At 44.5% G+C, this 21,780-nt stretch overlaps 1 protein-coding gene across 3 annotated transcripts in view; it reads right to left on the reverse strand.

Annotated features, from left to right (window-relative positions):
• LOC138531401 (carcinoembryonic antigen-related cell adhesion molecule 6-like) overlaps window positions 1-11,766 on the reverse strand; it is a 338,712-nt gene extending 326,946 nt beyond the window's left edge. The window contains exon 1 of one of the 3 annotated variants that reach the window (XM_069640988.1): window positions 11,582-11,764. In XM_069640988.1, coding sequence (XP_069497089.1) covers window positions 11,582-11,651 — 70 coding nt within the window. In that variant the 5' untranslated portion in view covers window positions 11,652-11,764. Of the gene's footprint in view, window positions 1-11,581 lie in introns of all 3 variants that reach the window. The other 2 variants (XM_069640989.1, XM_069640990.1) reach the window with 2 other exon arrangements.
• Window positions 11,767-21,780: the final 10,014 nt, after the last annotated feature.

Consider the following 21,780-nt stretch of genomic DNA (forward strand, 5'->3'; position numbering starts at 1 on the left):
GAATGGAGAGAGCACGAGCATTGGCAGTGCGAGCTAACATAAAATACAGAATCGATAGAGCAAGGACAGTGGCAGTGCAAGCTACCCTAAAATCCAGAATACATAGACCTAGGGCAGTGGCAGTGCAATCTAACCTAAAATACAGAATGGAGAGAAAAAAGACAGAGACAGTACACAATAACCTAAAATGCAGAATGGAGAAAGCAAAGACAGTGGCCGTGAAAGCTAACCTAAAATACATAATTGAGAGAGCAAGGGCACTGGCAGTGCAAGCTAAAGTAAAATACAGAATGGAGAGGGCAAAGGCAGAGCCAGACTGATAACCTAAAATACAGAATTGATAGGGCAAGGACAGTGTACAATAACGTACAATGCAGTATGGATAGACCAAAGGCAGTGGCAGTGCCTGCTAACCTAATTTACAGAATGGAGAATGCAATTGCATTGGCAGTGCACGCTAACAATAATAAAATTGAATCCTTTGAGCAAAAGCAGCAGCACTGCAAGCTAACCTAAAATAAAGAATGGATAGACCAATGGCAGAGGCAGTGCAAGCTAACCTAAAATATAGAATGGTTTAACCAACTGCATTTGCAGCGCAAGCTAACCCACAATACAGAATGCATACAGCAAAGGCAGTGGCAGTGAAAGCTAATCTAAAATACAGATTGAATAGAGCAAGGGCAGTGACACTGCTAGCTAACCTATAGAATGGATAAACCAAGGGCATTGGTAGTGCAAGCTAACCCAAAATGCAGAATGGATAGAGCAAAGGCAGTGGCAGTGCAAAGAAACCTACTATATAGAATTGACAGAACAGGGGCAGTGGCAGTGCAAGCTAACCTACAATACAGAATGGAGAGCGCAAAGGCAGAGACAGTTCATGATAACCTAAAATACAGAATGGAGAAAGCAAAGGCAGTGGCAGTGAAAGCTAGCCTACATTACAGAATGGATAGACCAATGGCAGTGCTAGAAAACCTAAACTGCAGATTGGAGAGAGCAAAGGCAGTGGCAGTGAAAGCTAACCTATAATAATCAATGTACAGAGCAAGGAAAGTGACAATGCAAGCTACCCTAAAAACAGAATGGTTAGACCAAGGACAGTGGCAGTGCAAGGTAATATAAAATGCAGCATGGATAGAACAAGGGCAGTGGCAGTGCAATCTAACGTAAAATACAGAATGGATAGACCAAAGGTGGTGGCAGTGCAAGCTAACCTAAAATAATTTGCGGAGAAAGCAAGGGCAGTGACAGTGCATTCTAACCTACAACAGAGAATGGATAGACCAAGGCCAGTGGCAGTGCAAACTAACATACAATATGGAAAGGAGAAAGCAAGGGCCGTGACAGTGCAAGCAAACCTAAAATACAGAATGGAGAGAAGAACGGCAGAGACAGTACATGATAACCTAAAACACAGAATGGATAGAGCAAGGGCAGTGGCATTTCAAGCTAAGCTAAAATAAAGAAAGGTGTAACCAAGCACATTGGCAGTGCAAGCTAACCTAAAATACAGAAAGGATAGAACAGTGGTAGTGACAGTGCAAGCTAATCTGAAATACATAATGGATAGAGCAATGGCAGTGACAGTAAAAGCTAACCTAAAATACAGAATGGATAGACCAAGGGCAGTGTCAGTGCAAGCTAAACTAAAATACAGAATGAAGAGATCAAAGGCAGAGTCAGACATGATAACGTAAAATACAGAATTGATAAGGCAACGACAGAGTACGATAACTTACAATGCAGAATGGATAGACCAAAGGCAGTGGCAATGCGTGCTAACCTAAGGTACAGAATGGAGAGAGCAATTGCTTTGGTAGTGCAAGCTAACATTAAAAAAAATGGAATCCTTTGAGCAAAAGCAGCAGCACTGCAAGCTAACCTAAAATACAGAATGGGTAGACCAAGGGCAGTGGCAGTGCAAGCTAACCTAAAATACAGAATGGAGAAAGCAAAGGCAGAGTCAGACATGATAACCTAAAATACAGTATTGATAGGGCAAGGACAGAGTACGATAACTTACAATGCAGAATGGATAGACCAAAGGCAGTGGCAATGCGTGCTAACCTAAGGTACAGAATGGAGAGAGCAACTGCATTGGCAGTGCAAGCTAATATTTTAAAACAATGGAATCCTTTGAGCAGCAGCACTGCAAGCTAACCTAAAATGAAGAATGGATAGACAAATGCCAGTGGCAGTGCAAGTTAACCTAAAATATAGAATGGTTTAACCAATTGCATTCGCAGCGCAAGCTAACCTAAAATACAGAATGGAGAGAGCAATGGCAGTGACAGTGGAAGTAAACCTAAACTGCAAAATGGATAGACCAAGGGCAATGGCAGTGCAAGCTAACGTATAATACAGAATGCACACAGCAAAGGCAGTGGCAGTGAAAGCTAACCTAAAATACAGACTGAATAGACCAATGGCAGTGGCAGTACAAGCTAACCCAAAATACAGAATGGAGAGTGCAAGGGCAGTGACAGTGCAAGCTAACCTAAAATACAGAAGGGAGAGAGCAAGGACAGAGCCAGACATGATAAACTAAAATAAAGAAAGGATAGGGAAAGGGCAGAGCACGATAAACTACAATGCAGAATGGATAGTCCAATGGCAATAGCTTTGCAAGCTAACCTAAAATACAGAATGGAGAGACAAAGAGCAGTGGCATTGGAAGTTAACTTAAAACACAACATGGATAGACCAAAGGCAGTGGCAGTGCATGCTAACCTAAGATAAAGAATGGAGAGAGCAAGGGCATTGACAGTGCAAGCTAACGTAAAACACAGAATGGATAGAGCAATGGCAGTCCAGTGAAAGCTAACCTAAACTACAGAATGGATAGACCAAGGGCAGTGGCAGTGCAAGCTAACCTAAAATACAGAATGCAGAGAGCAAAGTCAGTGGTGGTGAAAGATAACCTAAAATACAGAATGAAGTGGCAGTGCAAGCTAACCTAAAATACAGAATGGAGAGATCAAGGGCAGTGACAGTGCAAGCTAACCTAAAATACAGAAGGGAGAGAGCAAAGGCAGAGCCAGACATGATAAGCTCAAATAAATCATGGATAGGGCAAGGGCAGAGCATGATAACCTAAAATGCAGAACTGATAGACCAGTGGCAGTAGCAGTGCAAGCTAACCTAAAATACAGACTGGATAAACCAAGAACAGTGGCATTGCAAGCTAACCTAAAAACAGAATGGATAGACCAAAGGCAGTGGCACTGCATGCTTAGCTAAGACACTGAATGGAGAGAGCAAGGGCATTGACAGTGCAAGCTAACATATAAAAATAGAATCGATAGAGCAAAGGCAGTGGCAGTGCAATATAACCTAAAATAAAGAATGGATAGAGCAAGGGCAGCAGCAGTGCAAGCTAACCTAAAATACTGAATGGATAGAGCAAAGGCAGTGGACGTGCAGGCTTATCTAAAATACATAATGGAGAGAGCAAGCGTAGTTGCAGCGCAAGCTGACCTAAAATACAGAATGGATAGAGCAAGGGCAGTGGTAGTGCAATATACCTTAAAGTACAGATTGAAAAGAGGAAAGGCGGGGATAATACAAGCTATCCTAAAATACAGAATGGATAGAGCAAAGGCAGTTGAACGTAACCTAAAATACACAATAGATAGACCAAAGTCAGTGGCAGTGCAAGCTAACCTAAACTACAGAATGTATAGAGCAACAGCAGTGGCAGTGCAAGCTAACCTAAATTACAGACCGGATAGACCAAGCACAGTGGCAATGCAAGCTAATCTAAAATAAAGAATGGAAAGACCAAGGGCAGAGGCAGAGCAAGTCTCCATCATCCTTCCAGAAAAGGCATATCACAGACAGGGGTATTATCACAAGTCTCCCTAACTTGCAGACTAGATACGTCATGAAAAGCATCCGTACATGTGCTTATCACAGTTACACAAGAAGCACTTTGTGAACATCGGACATGCAAGCTTCACGTGCACACAGAGCTAGTTCAGCAAAGGCTGCATCATTGCAAACCTCCAGAAAACATAAAGCAATAATATTGGAATTGCAAGCTTCTTTGAAACACAGAACTAAAACAGGAGCAGCAACCCAAGCACAATACCCCCCGCCCTGTCTTGCATAAAGATAAATTATGCTGCTGGTAATAGCAGCATCCCTGATAATCATAGAATAGTTTATGAAGATCATGCTTGGCTTGGTAAGGCACAAGTTAGCAGCTTTCCTGTAATGGTCCACGTTCATGGGGCCAAATAATTGTAATTTCCAACCCTAATCCAGCACTACAAACATCGTTTGCTGGGGAGTACCTGGGTTACTCAAGTCCCCCTGTGGATTGTTTCCTGACCCTGCCTGTGGACACTCATTGTTTCCTGACCCTGCCTGTGGACACTCATAACCCATTGTAGTCTGGGCTTGTGTACCACCACATTGCAATCTGCTGCCTATGGTGGTTCGAAAGGGTCCTGGTATCTGTGTGACAGGCATTGCTTAATTTGTGGTGTGTGGTTTGGGGGGCTTGCCAAGGCTTAGCCCTGGCACTTATTTAGGAGATACTACACACAAAGAGAGGGAAACACCTAACGTATGTAACCTGCCATCTTGGTAAATGTCCCTCACTAAAGACTCTAACTCATCTCATAGAGTGGCTAAACTTAGTATGCACTGTTCTACCGCCTATCCAGGTGAAACACGTCTAAATCTCTCCCTGACTGACTATTACCTCAATGTAAGTGCTCTACCCCACTGCATCTACACCATTTAAAAACAATAGAGTTTGAACTTGTAACTACACCCAATTTTATTCATCTACAGCCCAATCTATCTGAATTAAAAAAAAATATTCTAGCTAAAAAGGAAAAAACCAACTAACAGTACAGTGGAATGACAACTATTGTCATGACACCCTCTATTTATAGAATTGTTACCAAACCCTTCCATTCTGCACTTTATACTACAAAAAGCAATGAAAGAGTAATTGTTTTGTCGGATGAGCACATCGATTTCCTGCTCATTCCCTTAAAATGTAGAACCAGTTTCAGTGGCATTCATCTTGTTGGACCACCTTCTTCAGCACAGGAACACACAACTATACAACTATATATCTGGGATAATTACCATACCTTCATTGTGATTATCATTTCACCATGTAGCCAGAACAGTCAGCACTATTATTATGTGCTCTGGTTCGTTCACTTGCCACCAATGTTTTATTTTATGTGGCTAGTGCGCAACACCTCAATAGTCAGATGTCTGACCAGTAATGTCTGTGGCTGTGGATTTCCTTGCAAAGCAGCAGACTGATTTCCCGTCAAGGGAACTAAATGATGGGTTTGTCACGTGCAGAGATATGCTGATTCTGCAGCTGCACATCCCGTTTGGTTATTTTCCTTATTTAGGAGAGCCTGGTTACCTTTATAATTATAATTGTTGTTTTATAAAGTGCTTAATACCTGAGAAGGTTTCTAAACACAAGACCGGGATTCAAACCTGCTGCTTTACGTTGTCTTGCTTCCAAGACAAATTTGTTGCCCCTGAGCTATCGCCCCGGCCCAACAGTTACCAGAAACTACTTTTGGCTTCTCAGTCCAACTGGTGCCTAACAAACATGCATTTGTGATATTAACTTTGAGTGTTTGAAAATGTTAATAAAGAACTAAGAAACATCTATGACACATTTAAACATAATTGATCATGCATAGTAGCCAAAATGTGAAACAGTGGCCCTCATTACGAGTTCGGCCGGTAGCCATGCCGCTATTGGCGGCATGGCTGCCACTGAAATCGCATCCATGTCCGGGTCCTCGGAATGAGGACTTACAGGGCCATTCCGAGTTTGGATGGCCCGGTAATTCCTCCCTCAAGGACCCGGACACGGTCCTTCCCCATTCCCATTCCAGCCCCCATGGGGCTGAATGGGAATGAGAGAGGGAGCAGACAACGGGCCATAACGAGATGGCCCGTTGTTTGCTCCCTCTTCCTCTCGTGGGACCGGGTAAGCATGCCTGGTTTTCCCAGGCGTGCTTAACGTGTCCCGCGAGGGGACCTCGTAATGTGGCGGAACGGGTTGAACAGCGCCGTCACCTTTTACAGCGCCGTGTAAGCCGTTCCGTCAGGGTCGTAATGAGGACAGTGTGTCTCATGTGGCAGTTAGATGTGTGGTGCACTGTGTACCCATTCCAGGTTACCTAGATATAGCTCCTGCTTACTGGGTGATGCCTGATTGGTTAATTGGCATTGCTGCCTGGAAGCGAAGTGCTAAACTTCCATATTCCCTCCAGGTGGGACGAGCGAGCATCTGCGCACCCCCATCCAGATTCAGCCTCCATCCAGATCGGCAGCAGCCGACACCCGCAGTCCCTTCCACACATGACGCCCACCCATATTCATAACCATGTCCAAGTTCTGCCCCCGTCCACCTCCGTCAAACATGTCTGTATGCGGGCAAGCAAGCGTTTGTGAGTCTATCCAAATTTGACCCTGAATAGCATTCTTAATTTAGTCCATACGCGGCATCGGTCAACCAACGCTTCTCCATCCAGGTGTGGCATTGGTAGGTACTCACGGTATTATCCAGCTGCTCATGCAGGCTATCGCTCACAGCCCCTTTAAAGCGTGGCCCATGCCTACACTTGCAGCTACGTCAAGGTGCTGCACCTGTCATCATTCACAGCTCTGTGCGGGCCCGGCGCATGCCTATGTCCACAGCTCAGTTCAAATGTAAAAACAGCTAACATTCACACTACTCTATCCAAGAATGGTACCTGGTAGCATTCATGGGGTGTGTGAAGTTGTTGGATGGAGTTGGGCAGGGAAACACATTTCTGTCCTTATGGGGTGTGATTTGTGTCCTATGCAACCTAGGATTGTCTCTCTTGTTATTGTCAGAGTTTCCCTTAGTCGGTTCTGGGTGTTGTCAGTTTCATCCTGAGTTCTGTCATCCTGATCATTGTGTTTCCTGTTTGATTGTTTGATTGTTTCAATTTGTGGTGTTGAAGAGCCAGGTTTTTAGTAGTCTTCGGAATTGTAGGTGGTCTTCGGTGTTTCTTATTTCTTTCGGGATGTTGTTCCAGGTTTTTGCGGCTAGGTCCGAGAAGGAAGATCCCTCTGCTTTTTTCTTGTGGTAAGGTTTTGGTTCCAGGCGGATTTCGTTACTTGATCTGAGGAGTCTGGTTGGCTTGTAGAATAATGAAGAGCAATAGCAAAATACCACACAAGCAACACACTATGTAAAGTATATACTGAAACTGGAGTCAATGCAATAAAGTTGGAATAGGTAGAAATCACTGCACCGAAAACTCTGACCTATACAAAAAGGTCATAAATGCATGCCACCAAAGGTTCAAACACCAAAAGTTCGAACCTTTGGTGGCATGCATTTTAGATAGGTAAAAAAAAAAGAAAAGGACTGCGGGGGTGTTCCCTCGCAACACCCCGCTCACCATACTATATTGTATAGTGAGTGGGGGTTGCGGGGGACACCCCCGGAGCACATCCGAGAAATAAATAAAAAGGGCTGCGGGGGTGTCCCCCACAACACCCCACTCTCTACACTGTACAGTATAGTAAGCGGGAGTTGCGGGGGACACCCCCGTAGCACACCCAAGAAAAAAGAGAAAAGGGGGCACGGGGGGTGTCCCCCGCAACACCCGATCACTATACTACACAGTATAGTGAGCGAGGGTTGCCTGGGAAAACCCCTGCAGCCGCCCAACAAAACAAAAAAAAAGAAAAGGACCCTGCGGCGCCAGTTCCCGATCGCAGAAGTGAAAGGGAACTGGCGGTGCAGGGACACAGCGCATCTTGAAAGCTAAGTAGTGTGTGCATGGGGGTATGTTGGGGTGTGGGTGTGTTGGGGTGTGAGTGGGTGTGGGTGGGGGTGTGGGTTTGTAGTGTTTTTAAATGTATGTTCGCATGGGAAATGTACAAACCTTTTGTGTTGCGTACATTTCTCATGCAAACTTTTTAGTCGCAGACTTTTCTGTGGCGGAAAAAATCACATAGATCCATCAAGTTAGAAATTCCACCATACCTGTAAGGGAAAAGAGCAGATACTATTTAAAGCATAGACAATCTACAGAAATGGGAACTTTTGGAGAACTGTAGGAAGCAGAGGCTACCTAAGCGAAAGAGAGGTCTACAAGGGATCACCTATGTGTAAAATGTTATGAATGAACAAGGGGCCACCGGTAAGTGGTTTTAAGAACTCACCATCTTAAGCTCAGCTTTGGTTCAAATTTGGCAGGTTTGAAAGGGGTCATCAGAGGTTTGATTTCCCACTTTTGGTTCGGCTTCAAAGTGCACAGGCACTGCGGGTGCAGATGCAGGTCCGGTTTGCAACAGGAACTGTAACTCTCGATTTGGGTAATGAACAAAGAAAACACTGGTGCAGCAGGTCTTAGGGCACAAGAGGGAACGCAGTCTTCAACAACGTCACTGTAGAACATTGACCCAGGGGCACCCAACATTCACAATCTGACAGAACCTTCTCCATCCCGACATAAAGCAGGTGGGTCAAAAGAAAATCAGTAAACATGGTGCTTTGCAATGCAAGTTAGGATATTCCAAAGTTTTGAGTCAAAACTCAACACAGCGACACTCCTGTATGGTGGCCAAGTTTCCGAACAAGCACTTTTGCAGGGCAACCAGGAGGTGTTGAGAGCAACTATTCTCACCACTCCAAGGTTGGCAGCACCTTCACAGGTCTTCTGAGTTTGAGCGCAAAGTAGGGCTCTACCGGGACAACAGAGGGCTCAGGGTGCCAACCTTCCTCAGCTTGTTTCTGGAAAGTCCTTGTTCTGCTCAGCTGCTCCTGAAACTTGGCCCCATCCACAGGTCAGTTTGGACTTGTTGCTCATCTGCTGGTGTGCATTCAGGAACCCTCCTCATATTTAAAAGTTTGGTGAATGCTCGCACCTGGTCAGCCAATAAGAAGATATGCACCACTAATGCACACTAGTAGTGGTCCAATCAGGGACCACTGGGTTCTCCATGCTCTCATGAACACCAGATATCCTGGCACCAGTAGTGTGGATTGGGACCAGACTGTCCCAGCCCACTTCCTGGGTACCCACACACGTGACCTTCATTAGCCCGCAAAAGAACGGCTTTCACAGGCAACTGAATGCCCAAATGCTCAAGCCCCAGGTCACGCAGGCCAGGGGGAAGGCCAAAGGAAGGACAAAATGGCCAAAGAAACTAACAAACGACCTTGTGGCATGGCCATGATGGACACTAGCCAAAGACCTGACCCAAACGTGGAAACGTGGAAACGCAGAACGCGAAAGTGAGTTGGCTGAGCTCTGCCGGCTGGTCTCACATGAAAGTGTTTCACCGCGACTTCGGGCTGAGGTTTTTTGAAAATTTATAAACATCAGTGTGTTCACGGTTTAAGTGAATTCACGTCGGATTCATGTCCATCGGCACTGTGAATCGCAGTCCGCCACTAATGTGACCTTCATGTTGAATTTTGAAAATTGAACAGTGTTGAAATAATTCCAGCTGGTTTTGATGACATCCGTTGGTGGATGTGCTTAGGACCCCTACTGCACAATATTGAAAGAATTTTAAACTACAGAAAATAAGTTTTTGTTTCCCCTGAAGAGAGTTCAGCCATTTTAAGACATCAAGAACTGAAACATGTTACATGTCGGGAATATATCTATTGTCTGGAACACATTTGTTTTAGGATATTGTGATATGCTGCTAATGTTGTGTTTTTGCATGTGGTGAAAATGTTTTATGTAAAATGTTTTTTTTATGTGAACTGAGTAACTTACTGCATTTTATATGATCAGTTATTGTGCTAAATTGTGAGTCCCTTTTTCTAATTTTTCATTTTTTATGTATAATAAACATATATTTTTGTATTTTGTGTACTACTAGTACGCGATTTCTAGTTAGGAATACATGTAGGTTATCAGTACTACACTTGGGTTTTATTATTTCTATGTCCTATCTCTTTGTTTAAGAATATATATCTTGATATCCCCTAAAGTTAGAGATTGTGAATGTTAGAGGTCATTTCTGTTTTGCCCCTTTTTTGATTCACCACCCGTAACAAAGGTAGCCACACTCCATAGGAGCTGTTGATAAACTGATATATTGTGTGAGCCCGGCTTTGACATTTGAAGATACTGTATATTGAACCATATATTAGTCTAGTACAGTAGTGTTCAAACAGGGGGGATGGCCCCCCTAGGGAGCCCCAAAGGATGCCAGGGGGATGGGTGAGCACACTCTTTGAGAAGTGATTAAGATGACTGTTTTTAATATAAAATATAAACAGATTTTCTACTGCTCATATTTTCAATTGAAAGAAGTCACCTTAATCCTTTTTTTAAAGAGCCTCGGGTCCCCCTGCTCAACCGTTGGGCCCCATAGGGGGCCACCCCCTAAGCGGGGGAGGGCAGAAACAATATTTGTTCTCAAGGTGGGTGGGGGGTTGCTCGGTATGAAAAGGTTTGACTGCCACTGCTCTCGTAGAAACCTCTTCAGGGAGTTAATCGCTGAGAAGTTTCTGACCGTTGACATGTTTGCTAATGAGAAAGTAATCAGTGAAAATGTAATTTATTATATGATTAAACATTGGGCATGTGGGGGGGATCAGAATGAGAATGGCCATTCATCAGACATTACCTATGTGCTGCATGCAACTTGGGGAGCTTTTCTACTTGTGCATTCAACTGTGTAGGTCAACAATTTCTGACGGGTGTTCCCCAGATATAGTCATCACTTTGGTCCTACCGACAAGATTCTAGGCCATTGCCAATGTTGTCATTAAAATTCCCCCAGTAACAGAGCTTTGCACGGGACTCAATTCAAGGAGTGGCGAGGTTCAGGTATTACAGTGGGTACTTTTCTGTGGTAGATAGGTGTGGTTGCCCCGGGATCCATCACCAGTCTTGCCAGTCTGTTCCCTTGTTCGCTTAAGTAGTGCTTCATAGAAGTAGCAGTGTGTTGTGCTGGGCCTGATGCCAGGTGGTGGAGCTGCGTGCTGCTGGAGCAGGCCAGCACACGCGACAGAGTGAGTGCATCCGCGTGTGAGCAGACATCACAGCAGGCAAACGCTGTGAACGCTTTAAGCTCACAAATAGTTAGTCCAACACGGGCAGCAACTGGGCAACTGTGTACATATGGTAAAGGAGAAAGCAGCAACAATTCAAGAGGTAGCGTCCAATGTAGGTAGAACAATTATGGACCCAAAAACAGGACAAAAAACATTTTTGCAAATGTTTCGTTGTAAAAATAAGTAGCTAGAAATAAATTGCACTTTAACAGCTAAAATAAAGTCGCAAAGAGATAGTACGACATGACAATGAGCGGATTGAGATTAAAAAAATATAAGCATTTATTGATGTGATTTATAAGTACATAAATATAACTACACAAGTAAAAACGCCAGATTTGCTCAGCATTATCCCTCAAGGGCTGTTAACCAATAATGGTGACGTGTCTTGTTCGGTCTGAAGGCAACACGCTCTCCTAAACATTTAGCATCAAGCACTTTTCTCCTAGCATTGTGCTCCGATCTTAAACTTGCAAATCGTTGTCACGCACTTAGATTCTCTTGAGTACACAGTGCCCTTACCTGTGCAGATCAGAGCCCAGATGTTTTGAGCTGCTCCCGTCCGGCTGTAGCCGTCGAAGAACGTCACCATTTTGCTTTTAAAAAATCTCAATTTAGGAACGGGAGTCGCTCTGGTCCTTGGATGAGAACTGCCGTGTGTGCTGAGCTTCTCGCTGGGTGTGTCTTTCTGATAGATAAGAGGAACTAACTTCATCAGGGGAACTTCGCAAGGGCGTGGTCACATGTGTGTCACCCAAGAGCTGCCCTGCTGTGAGCCGAGCTGCAGGCGTGACTCTCCAGTCATGGCAGGGCGACTCCTCTTTTATTGTCATTTGCAAAGCGTTTACTCTGACCCAGATAGTGCAAGTGGCATTTTTTTCGACAAAGCACGGCATGCTTCGATCAGCACTTTCAGATCAAGCAAGAGTAGCTTAGCTCATAAAAGTGTATATAGTACACTAACAAGTGCAAGTCTGGCCGTAAATGCGAAATGCATAGCCTTCTAAACACGCTGCATCTTTTCTGTGTTCTCCGAGTCGCCTGGGATTCATGTCTACTTTGACAGCATGATCATTTGCATGGATATTCATTGGCGTATCACATGCCATTGTGACTGGTGGTGGAGCCAGGGAAGTGGCAGGGGGCATCCCTCCATGCCCAGTGTATTTATTCATTCATTTATTTATTTGTGCATTTGTAAAGTGCTCCAAGCCCGCAGGTATCCAGGTGCTAGTTACATGAATGGGGGAACGGGGATTACAAAGATATCAGCAAGCAGGTGGTGGGAGGTACCAAGTCATTTGTATAGTCTGGTTTTAAGTTATTTTCTCAATCTCCAGTAAGCGGTTTCAGACCTTAGTTGGGGTGGTAGGACATACCGAAGTCGTGCGGCAGTGGTTGGGAAGCTTTCGCCTCCAGTCTTCGTGTGCGTTAAGCGAGGGATGATCAGATGTTCGCTGTAGGCTGTTCTAGTGGGTCTTGAGGAGGAGTGGCTGGTGATTCTAGATGAAAGGTAGGGAGGTGCAGTGTTCAAGAGGCAGCAGTGGGTAATAAAGAGGTTTCTGAAGTTGATTCTCTCTCTTATGGGGAGCCAATGGGCGGCTTTTTTGTGGACAGTCACATGGTCCCGTCTGGCTTGGTTCAAGGCTGTTCAGATGGCATTATTCTGCATAGTCTGGAGCTTATAGATGTTGTGCTTAGAGATGCCTGCGAGCAGTGAATTACAGTAATCTAGTCGAGAGCCAATTACTGCTCTGGCTATGGTTAGTCTTTCTTGTATGGTGAGGAAGGGTTTGGCTGCGTTGAGGAGCTTGGTAATATAAGCAGCTGATGAAGCAATGGCATTGATGTCTCGGGTCATATTAAAGTTGGAATCCAGGTAGACACCAAAGGTTTTGACATTGTGGGGATACTGGGATTGTAATAGTGACAATGGTGATTGCTTATTAGGCAGTGTCTAGTTTTACCACCAATGAGGGGGTGCCCACCAGGAGTATTTCGGCTTTGTCTGTGTTAAGGCATAATTGGTGGTATACTATCCAGGCTTGTATTGTGGGGTGAAAATACAGCCCAGAATGACAGAGATGGAAAGACCATGCAAGGCCCCTATTGTGAGAGTGTAGCTGGCTAATGTGGAGTCCCATTGAAATATAAAAGCCAGTACAAAACAGTGATTTTCAACATAAGGCCTAGTAAAATGTAAAGAAATGGGCCTAGTCAACTCCACTAAAATGAAATTGTGCGCAAGTGAAGGTGAATCTACAAAAGATACTAAAACTGATGGATATGCCCAATGAATGGGAAGTGACATGGGGACTGCAGAGGCTGTGTATTCTGGGAAAAGGCACCTTAACAGATGTAAAACTTCAGCAGTGCACATGGAAAGAAATGATCCATTTGAAACAGTGCATATTTGGTAGATAAAAAGAAGAAATAATGCCTGGCATTTAAGAAATAAAGTCAAGTGACAAATTGTGTTGATCAGGAATAAAGAGACTTACTTTTCAACATATAAAATGACAGCCTGTAAAGAGAAAGGCCTATTTCGTTTTTTGTAGAAGTGAACACTGGTTTCCTATGTTAACTGCGGCCTATCTGTGTGCTTAAGATTAATAATGAATCTACTTCTGTTCTAATATAGCAGAAAAGAAAGATTGGATTTTAAACTGCATGCTAATGCTAAAATGTTATATGTACGCACATCATGTTGATTTAAAGCTGTATTTTCTGAAGTATGGATGCAGCTGGTGTTTTCCCCAATGAACTGAAAGGTCTGTGCCTTTGAAAATTTGAACTCAAGACCTTTGGCTGAGTACCCAAAGGAGAAGACGGTCTGGTTTTCAGTTATACAAACAAAGTATATACAGAGAAGTAAAGCCAAATGGTGGGATTTACAGGTAACACAGCCAACAGAAATGACCTGTAAGGTCAGGTCTCCCATTAACTGTGCATTAGTGGCCAACAGAAATGAAATTTCCAGGGCTACCTCAACCTCAAGAAATGGCTTCAGATCCACTAATGGATGATCAAAAATTGTGTATGAAACAGATTGCTGATAAGCAGATATTCAGGTCAGGTGAAAATGGAGAAATGCAAACTAAGAACTAGTGGGGGCTGATGTGAAACTGAGGCACACATGGGATGCCTTGCCATTGACTAACATTGGATAAATTTCATTTCCTTGAATAAAAAGTGCAATGTACGTCCCAGTGAGCTCATCCCAGGTTCATATCAAAGCGGATCAGAAGCCTGCTGGGACAATGTAAAAACACATTTTGTGTGATGTATACAACTTGAGTTATGAGAAAAACTAACATTCCGGCCTTCCCATAATTCCGACATAATAGAAAGTTGGTGGGATGATAGGTTATGGAAGTAAGGTTTGAATCAGTAAGGGGCTGATTTGTGACTATTTTGGCTCAGGAGTAAATCGATAAAAACAATAGCTCCTCCCAGGAAGGGCGTGCAGAGATATGGTTAGTATTTTCCGACTTGCCATAAAATATACAACTCAAAAATATATATGTGCCGGCAATTATCTGAAAAACTAGGGTAGCTGCCATGTTAGACTTTCAGAACCCAAAAGTGTAGAACTACCTGTCATTTTGAAATGATGCATTTTCCCTCCTCCCTCCATAATTCACCCCCCCTAACTCCTTGTCCTATTAGCAGGCAGTGGGCATATTGGGGGGGGGGGAGAGACAGAGCTGGCCAATCCGTAGCGTGGGAATTTTGATAATAATGGAGTGTGATCAGCATTATATCTTGCAAGAAAACCATGAGGGAGAGAGACCAGGAGAGCTGCCTAATCCATCGGGGCACCACCTTACCACGGGAACAAAGCTAAACCAAGGCCTACCTAGAAGGAGGGAGAAAAAGAGACACAGGGACTTTGCTTGGAAATCTGGGAGCCCTATCTGAGAGAGGCCTGTGGCTGCTGAAATCTGGCTGGTGGATAGAGGCTTGAGGTGTGAGCTGCCTGCCTGAAAGAGGGTCCTAGGATCTGGCGGACCTCCTGGGCTAAGAACAAAGATCTCCCATGTAAGTAGATATATCCCAAAGTTATCAATTGTGTGGGGAGCTACCTGCCTTAATACCTTTCCCTTAGTGGGTGAAGGGGGGGGCAAAACTGGGTAGACCCCGTCTATATTGAACTAAAAAGTGAACTCAATGAGTCCTCTATAGAAAAACACCATATCCAGTTATCTTGAATCGTGTTGGACTCTGTCTGTTTAGCCCTTACCTTTGCATTGGTAGGTGCTCTCAATTAGTGGGAGGGGGTGAAAGCATGTATACCCTTAGCACAATTAACTAAAAATATAATTTAATTAATTCCAATAGTGTCATTTATCAGGGTATGATGTTTTATAAATTAAAATTGACAAAGGATTATCCGAGTGCACTGTAAATGAATCCAGTCTGTAATGTAATTGGGTAACCCTGCCGTTCAACTGAATGTGCTAGTGTCCCCAACACGAATATCACAACACCTTGCATTCCCATTGAAAACAAATAGTACAAAACAAATTCTCCCTTTCAGCCCAAACCAGAATTTAGTAGAAGTGGTACAAAACTAAATTCCCCATGTATTCCCTTGCATCCCAAATTAGAATTCCAAAACATTGCATTTACCTAAATATGAAGCCCAAAACGAGTTTCCATTGTGTTCCCACTCCCTGTACTTTGCCTTCAGATCAGAGGGGTCATGTTTGATTGATGCCTGGAGCATGGGGGTTGCTGGGAGAAAGGAGTATTGTGCCAAACTAAGCTGTGTGTTTTGTATTTTTTCCATTGGTTAATTTGCAAGAAATCTGAATTCAACTGTGACTCCAAACCAGAAAATGTTTACCTGTGTTTTATAGCAACTGAACATCATTTAAATCTTGGTTAGTCAATGGGTGCAAAAAATTCGAATTTGTGATATTGTGTAGTGCCACAGCATTGGTGGTTGATGTTTTTGTGATTGCCTATGATTCTTTGCCAAAACTTAAATAAATATATATTCTTACTATACACCAGCCTAATTCCTAGCTCATTGGTTATACAGAGGGTATTTGTTGGGGTGGCGCAAGACGGGTTGGAGGCCTCCCTTAAGTTGAATCTGTATAAGCACTTTGGATGCACGCCACCTTGCTTGGGGGGAAAGGAACTCCCCGAGTGACTGCTTAATTAATTGTGACATTTTGCTGTTGCAGATTCTGTTGATTGAGATGGTGTCTTGTATGTGGTTGCCTGAGATTGGGAGGAATATTTGAGTGTTGTCGGCATAGTTAGTATAGGCTATGCCGAGGGCATCCAGGTGATTGAAGAGGAGCTTGGTGTATATATTATACAGGGTAGGGGGAGACACAGGAGCCTTGTGGTACCCCACAAGGTACGGGTGTGGGGTGGCTGTTGCAGTTCCTGCATAGACTCTCACTTTTCTGTCTGCTACGAATTACACCACACATTTGGTTGCCTCAGGGGAGAAGTGGGCGGCAGTGGGTAGGTGTTGGGAGAGGGTTTGGTGGTTTACCAAGTCAAAAGCTGCAGACAAGTCGGGCAGCAGTAGGAGAGCTAGGTTGCCAGCATCCCAGATGTTGTCTAGTTGAGTTTTAGATCTAGAAGTGGAGATTCAGTGCTGTGCCTGGGGCGGAAGCCTGATTGTTGTTGGCTTAAGATGTTATTAAACCTGAGATGGGCCGGAATTTGGAAGTATGAGGCATGGTCGAGGATTTTCAATAGGAATGGGACTCTGGTAATGGGGCTGTTGTTTGTTGGTGTTGCCGATCTAGCAACAATTTCTTGAGAAGGGGGAGACATCCATGCTTCCTTGAGAGTAGGTGGGATGAGGTGTGTGCTGAAGGTGAAGTTGTCAAAGGCTGTGATGATGGGAGTGAGGGCTTCTGTGCACTCATTGATGAGCGGTGCAGTCCAGGTGTCTCCTTGGCATTGCAATGGGTTAATCCCAGTCATGATATTTTTTTGTTATGTCCTCTTCTGAGACTGCGAGGAAGCTTAATGGAGTAGGCGTGGTTGGTTGGGGAATGGAGGCAATGTTGGGAATAGGGTCAGGTCTGTGGGGTGTGGGTTGGAGGGATGTTTCTTTCATAATGATTTTTTGTTGGTGGGTGGAGATTGTGTTGGTGAGGGCATCTTGGATGCTTTGACACCAGGCATCGTCTTTGGTAAAGTTGGTGTTGGGAGTGACACAGGTCTCTAGCTTGCATAAGATGGCAAATAGCTTGTGTGGATGGGAGTGAGCTTGTGAAATTCTGTTTGTGAAATCCGTAGCCCTAGTGGTGATGATCGCCTGCTTGTAGGTTTTGGAGAAGTTTGCTAGGCATGTTTTGTTGGGTGCAGTAGGGGCTTTACACCATGATATGATATTTTCAACCAATACCTGGCACTACTTGCCCACCGCCTTGCCGTTCTCTGCCCCAACTTTCAGTGCTATGCGGATGACACTCAGCTCATTTTCAGGCTACCTTCAGCCACCTCTTCTCCTTCTCTCATCTCTGACTGTCTGTCTGCTATCCAGGAGTGGTGTGCCGCCAATGATCTCTGCCGTAATGCCACTAAGACTGCAATTCTTCTCATTGGCACACCTGCTCCCTCCTTTCCAGTCGCTCTCTGGCCGGCCTCTCTTGGCCCTCTTCCTTCGACTCCACGCTCTCCTTCTCTCCGCACATGTCTGACGTCTCTAAGAAGTCACACTACCAGCTGCACCTCCTCAGAGGTATTCTTCCTTTACTCTCCTTCCCCCAGAAGCTCACTGTCTCTAGAGGTCTGATTCTCTCTAGGCTGGACTACTACAACAGTCTCTTTCTAAATCTGCCTGCCTTTACTCTGCGCCCTCTGCAACTCATCCAAAACAGGACTGCAAGACTTTTCCTTGACCTCAAGCCCAGGTATCGTATCTCTCCAGGACTGAAATCTCTGCACCGGCTTCCAGTGGTGGCGAGGATTAAGTTCAAAACCCTCTGATTGTCCACAAGGCCTTCTGGGGCCTGTGGCCTCAATACCTTCAACTCTCTCTTCGTAAATATCTTTCTTCTCGAGCTCTTCGCTCATCTGCTTCCAACTCCCTCAGGGTCAGTCGCTTCTCCAAGCAACAAGTTGGTGTTAGATCTCTTTCTTCGACTGGGGCCTCCCTCTGGAACATCCTCCCTGCCTCTCTGAAACTTGAGAACAATCTCCGGTTCTGGAAGCACCTTACGACCTTCCTCTTTGATTTTGCTATCTCTCCTCCACTCCCTTGCTGAATTCATGGCAGAATCGAAACTGCACTGGTCACCTGGCTACCCTCTGTTCTCGGGCCCAGGTCCCTTCCCCGCCAGTTGCACACCTGCACTGCCTTCGTGGCAACCCATGCACTAGGGGGCTGTTTCTGTATTGCTACAGCCCCCTACCAGCACTCAACACCTGATGTCTGCACCTACCTTGCACCAGCCACCAGCTGGCCACACTTGTTCTTATTGCCTTATTTATTGTTTGTATATATTTACTGTTATCCTATGTACTGCACGTCCCCTCCCCACCTCTCCTGCACTTGTGAAATCTCAATGTCACCTGGCCTAGTAGAATCACTGTCTCTGACTTCCTTCTGTTCCCCTCCTTTGCCTTGTCACGCCTTGAAACACTTGTGTTTAGGTGTGTTATAAATACCATATCATATCATATGATGTGGCATTTATAACGTGCCTGTACACAAGTGTTTCTTGGCACGACAAGGCAAGGAGGGGGATACAAAGGGAGAACAAAATAACAATCTTACTAGGCCTTGAGTCATTCAGATCATGCAAGTGCGGGAAAGAGGGAAGGGGTGAAGTGCCAGGGGAGAGGGGAAGGGGGAAGTGCAGTTAACTCACAAGTGCAGCCAGCGGGTGGCTCATAGTTTCGGAGAGAAGGGACTGTAGGGTTGCAGATACAGACCATTAAGTGCTGGGGAGCCGGGAAGCAGTGCGAGGGCAACTGGACAGGCAGGAGCATGGGCCATAGTTCAGAGGGTGACCAGGTGACCAGTGCGCCGAACAGTGATGTGCATCAGCAGGCGAGACGAAGAGAGAAAGCAGAAGTGAAAAGGAATGTCTTGTGTTGCTTCCGGAACCAGAGATGGTTCTGCTTAAGATTTTGAGAAGCAGGAGGCTGTTCCAGAGGGAAGCACTAGCCAAGGAGATAGATATGTCCCCAACTCTCTGCTTAGAGAAGCGTCTGACCCTCAGAAAATTGGAAGTGGATGAGCGGAGAGCTCGAGAAGGAAGATTTTTTGGAAGAGAAAGTAGGAAGTAGAGCGGTCCCAGGCCCCAGAAAGCCTTGTGGACAAAACAGAGGATCTTGAAGTTGATCCTTGCAGCCACAGGGAGCCAGTAAAGAGATTTCAGAGCGGGAGAGAAACAATCCCTGGGCTTGAGGCCAAGGACAAGTCTCGCAGTCCTGTTCTAGATAAGTTGTAAATGTCAAAGAGTAGAGGCAGGAAGAGGCTGTTGCAATAGTCCAGCCTAGAGAGGACCAGAGGTCTAGAGACAGTAAGCTTCTGGGGGAAAGTGAGAAAAGGAAGAATACCTCTGAGGAGGTGCTGTTGGAATTGAAATAATATTATGCCTCCTATCGCAGTATTTGAATGTGTGTTGCCTACGCCAAGTTGTCTAAAATATCGTGTAAATAGATTCCGCGGCAAGGTCTTGACCTTAACGAAAACTGTGTAACTCGCCATCTTGGATTAAGCTGCCATTTTAGGTTCTCTTGTAATGTGGAAGTCACCCTGAACATCAAAATGGAGGCCGAATGACATTCTGAGTGAGATTCTGGCCGTTGTGACCTCCGCACACATGAATAAGTAATATGCCTGCAGGCCACTTGTCGGGGTCGCAAACTGAGACCTTGTCTTATCCCTGACCTATGTGTAAATGAACAACTGTATCAGCGGAACTGATCAAAAATGCATACATTATGGGATTGACCTGGCAAGGAACCCTAGGCCTGGTCTTAAGAATGGTTAACCCGCAAGGGGGTTGGCCAGAGCTGGATAAAGAGTATAAAAGCACAAATATTCCAATGTACGCTCTCTCTACTAATGCATCAAACCTTCGTTGAAGTTCGTTACGTTACTCTGAGAGCCGAATAGCTATCCGTTTGTCAATTGACTTTTTGGTAACTGCTGTAGCTTTTAAATAAAGCACTTTGTATGTCCTTTGTAACCTGTGTTGGTGTGTTTCCTTTGGGCTTCCCAGCCTCATATCAATTTCTTTGTTTTCACAGTGCAGCTGATAGTTTCATTTCTTAGAGACGTCAGAGATGTGAGGAGAGAAGTTGACAACAAGGTTCTTAGCCTCACAGGAAGGAGCATGAAGAGGGCCCAGAGTGGGCAGCCAGAGAGAGGGAGCGGGTGTCACAATGAGGAGGATTGCAGTCTTACTGGCATTAAGGCAGAGATCATTGGTGACACACCATTTTTGAATTGTGGCCAAACAGTCTGGTATGAGATAAGAAGCAGAGGTGGCTGAGGCATCAGTTTAGCATTGTAAATGACAGCAGAAAGTAGCAATGTTGTGGGCAAGAGGTGCCAGGTAGTGATTTAAGAGCATGGGAGAGAGGTTAGACCCCTGAGGAACACCAAAAGTAGAGAGAGAGCTAGAAGAGAGGAAAGACCCCAGTCGTATCTGAGAGGGTCAGTCGGTGAGAAAGAAGGTCATTCATGCCAGAGCCTCATCAGTAATACCAAGGTTGTCGCAGAGGCAATTGAGCAGGATGGCAGAATTGACTGTGATCAAGGATAATGAGGAGAGAAGGCAGATTAGAGTTGAGATTGGAGAGCAAGTCTTCACGGGTATTCAGGAGAGCAGTTTCCGAGTCTGAGTCTGAGTCTGTACTGCCTTTGGAGCAGGTTGCAGGACAGTTTGTCAGGGGCTGCTACCAATGCCCTCCACTTCCTCTCTGCCACCCTACACTTGCATTTAAGGGTGGCGAGGTCGGATTGGTACAAAGAATTTTAGGATTTCTTTATTTCATAATATACTTCTAGCCTTACGGATTTGTATATACAACACATAATATATGCGTAGACAATACACAGGTCCAATTCGAATGTTAAAAGTTAACCAATCATAGTTAGATCATCCAATACATAATATCAAGAGAATCTCATAAAAGCATTCAATAAATAACACATCTTAAAATAAAAAATGTAATATATCGATAATTTTCTGATAACATTTTACCATAAAAAAGATTAAATGAATGTTGTCACCTTGCATACATTTGCTCCATATGTATGATACATTGCTAGGGTCATACAAATTGTTAAACATTTTTAGAAAAGTAGTACGAATCAAAGATAGACTGCCACATTTTACAAAAAGGTGTTCTAAGGATTCCAATTCAGAACACCCACATAGGCATCATATTCTTTCCGAGCGACTTATGTCCAATCTAGCTCCTTTTATATCAACACCTCCGCAGTGATTAAACTTCAATAACAGATAATATCTCAAAATCTGAAGATTGGGATATGCCATAATGTAAATATTCAAGGTTGTCTGAGAAATCCTATATTGGCAATAGTGCCCACTATGGTTCTTCGTTGCCAGCCCAACAAGGTAACACTCCTGATTATACACCACTATTCTCTTTTTCAGCCAACCTTTGAACCGCTGGTGTTGACTATGATTGGGGTCATACTCAAAACCTCCTGACCACTTGTTATATATTGACATGATTTTGCCAGATGTTCCCATGGATAA

Source organism: Ambystoma mexicanum, chromosome 1q (genome assembly GCF_040938575.1).
Source record: "Ambystoma mexicanum isolate Mex_15411 chromosome 1q, UKY_AmexF1_1, whole genome shotgun sequence".
In the NCBI taxonomy this organism is placed as follows: Eukaryota; Metazoa; Chordata; class Amphibia; order Caudata; family Ambystomatidae; genus Ambystoma; species Ambystoma mexicanum.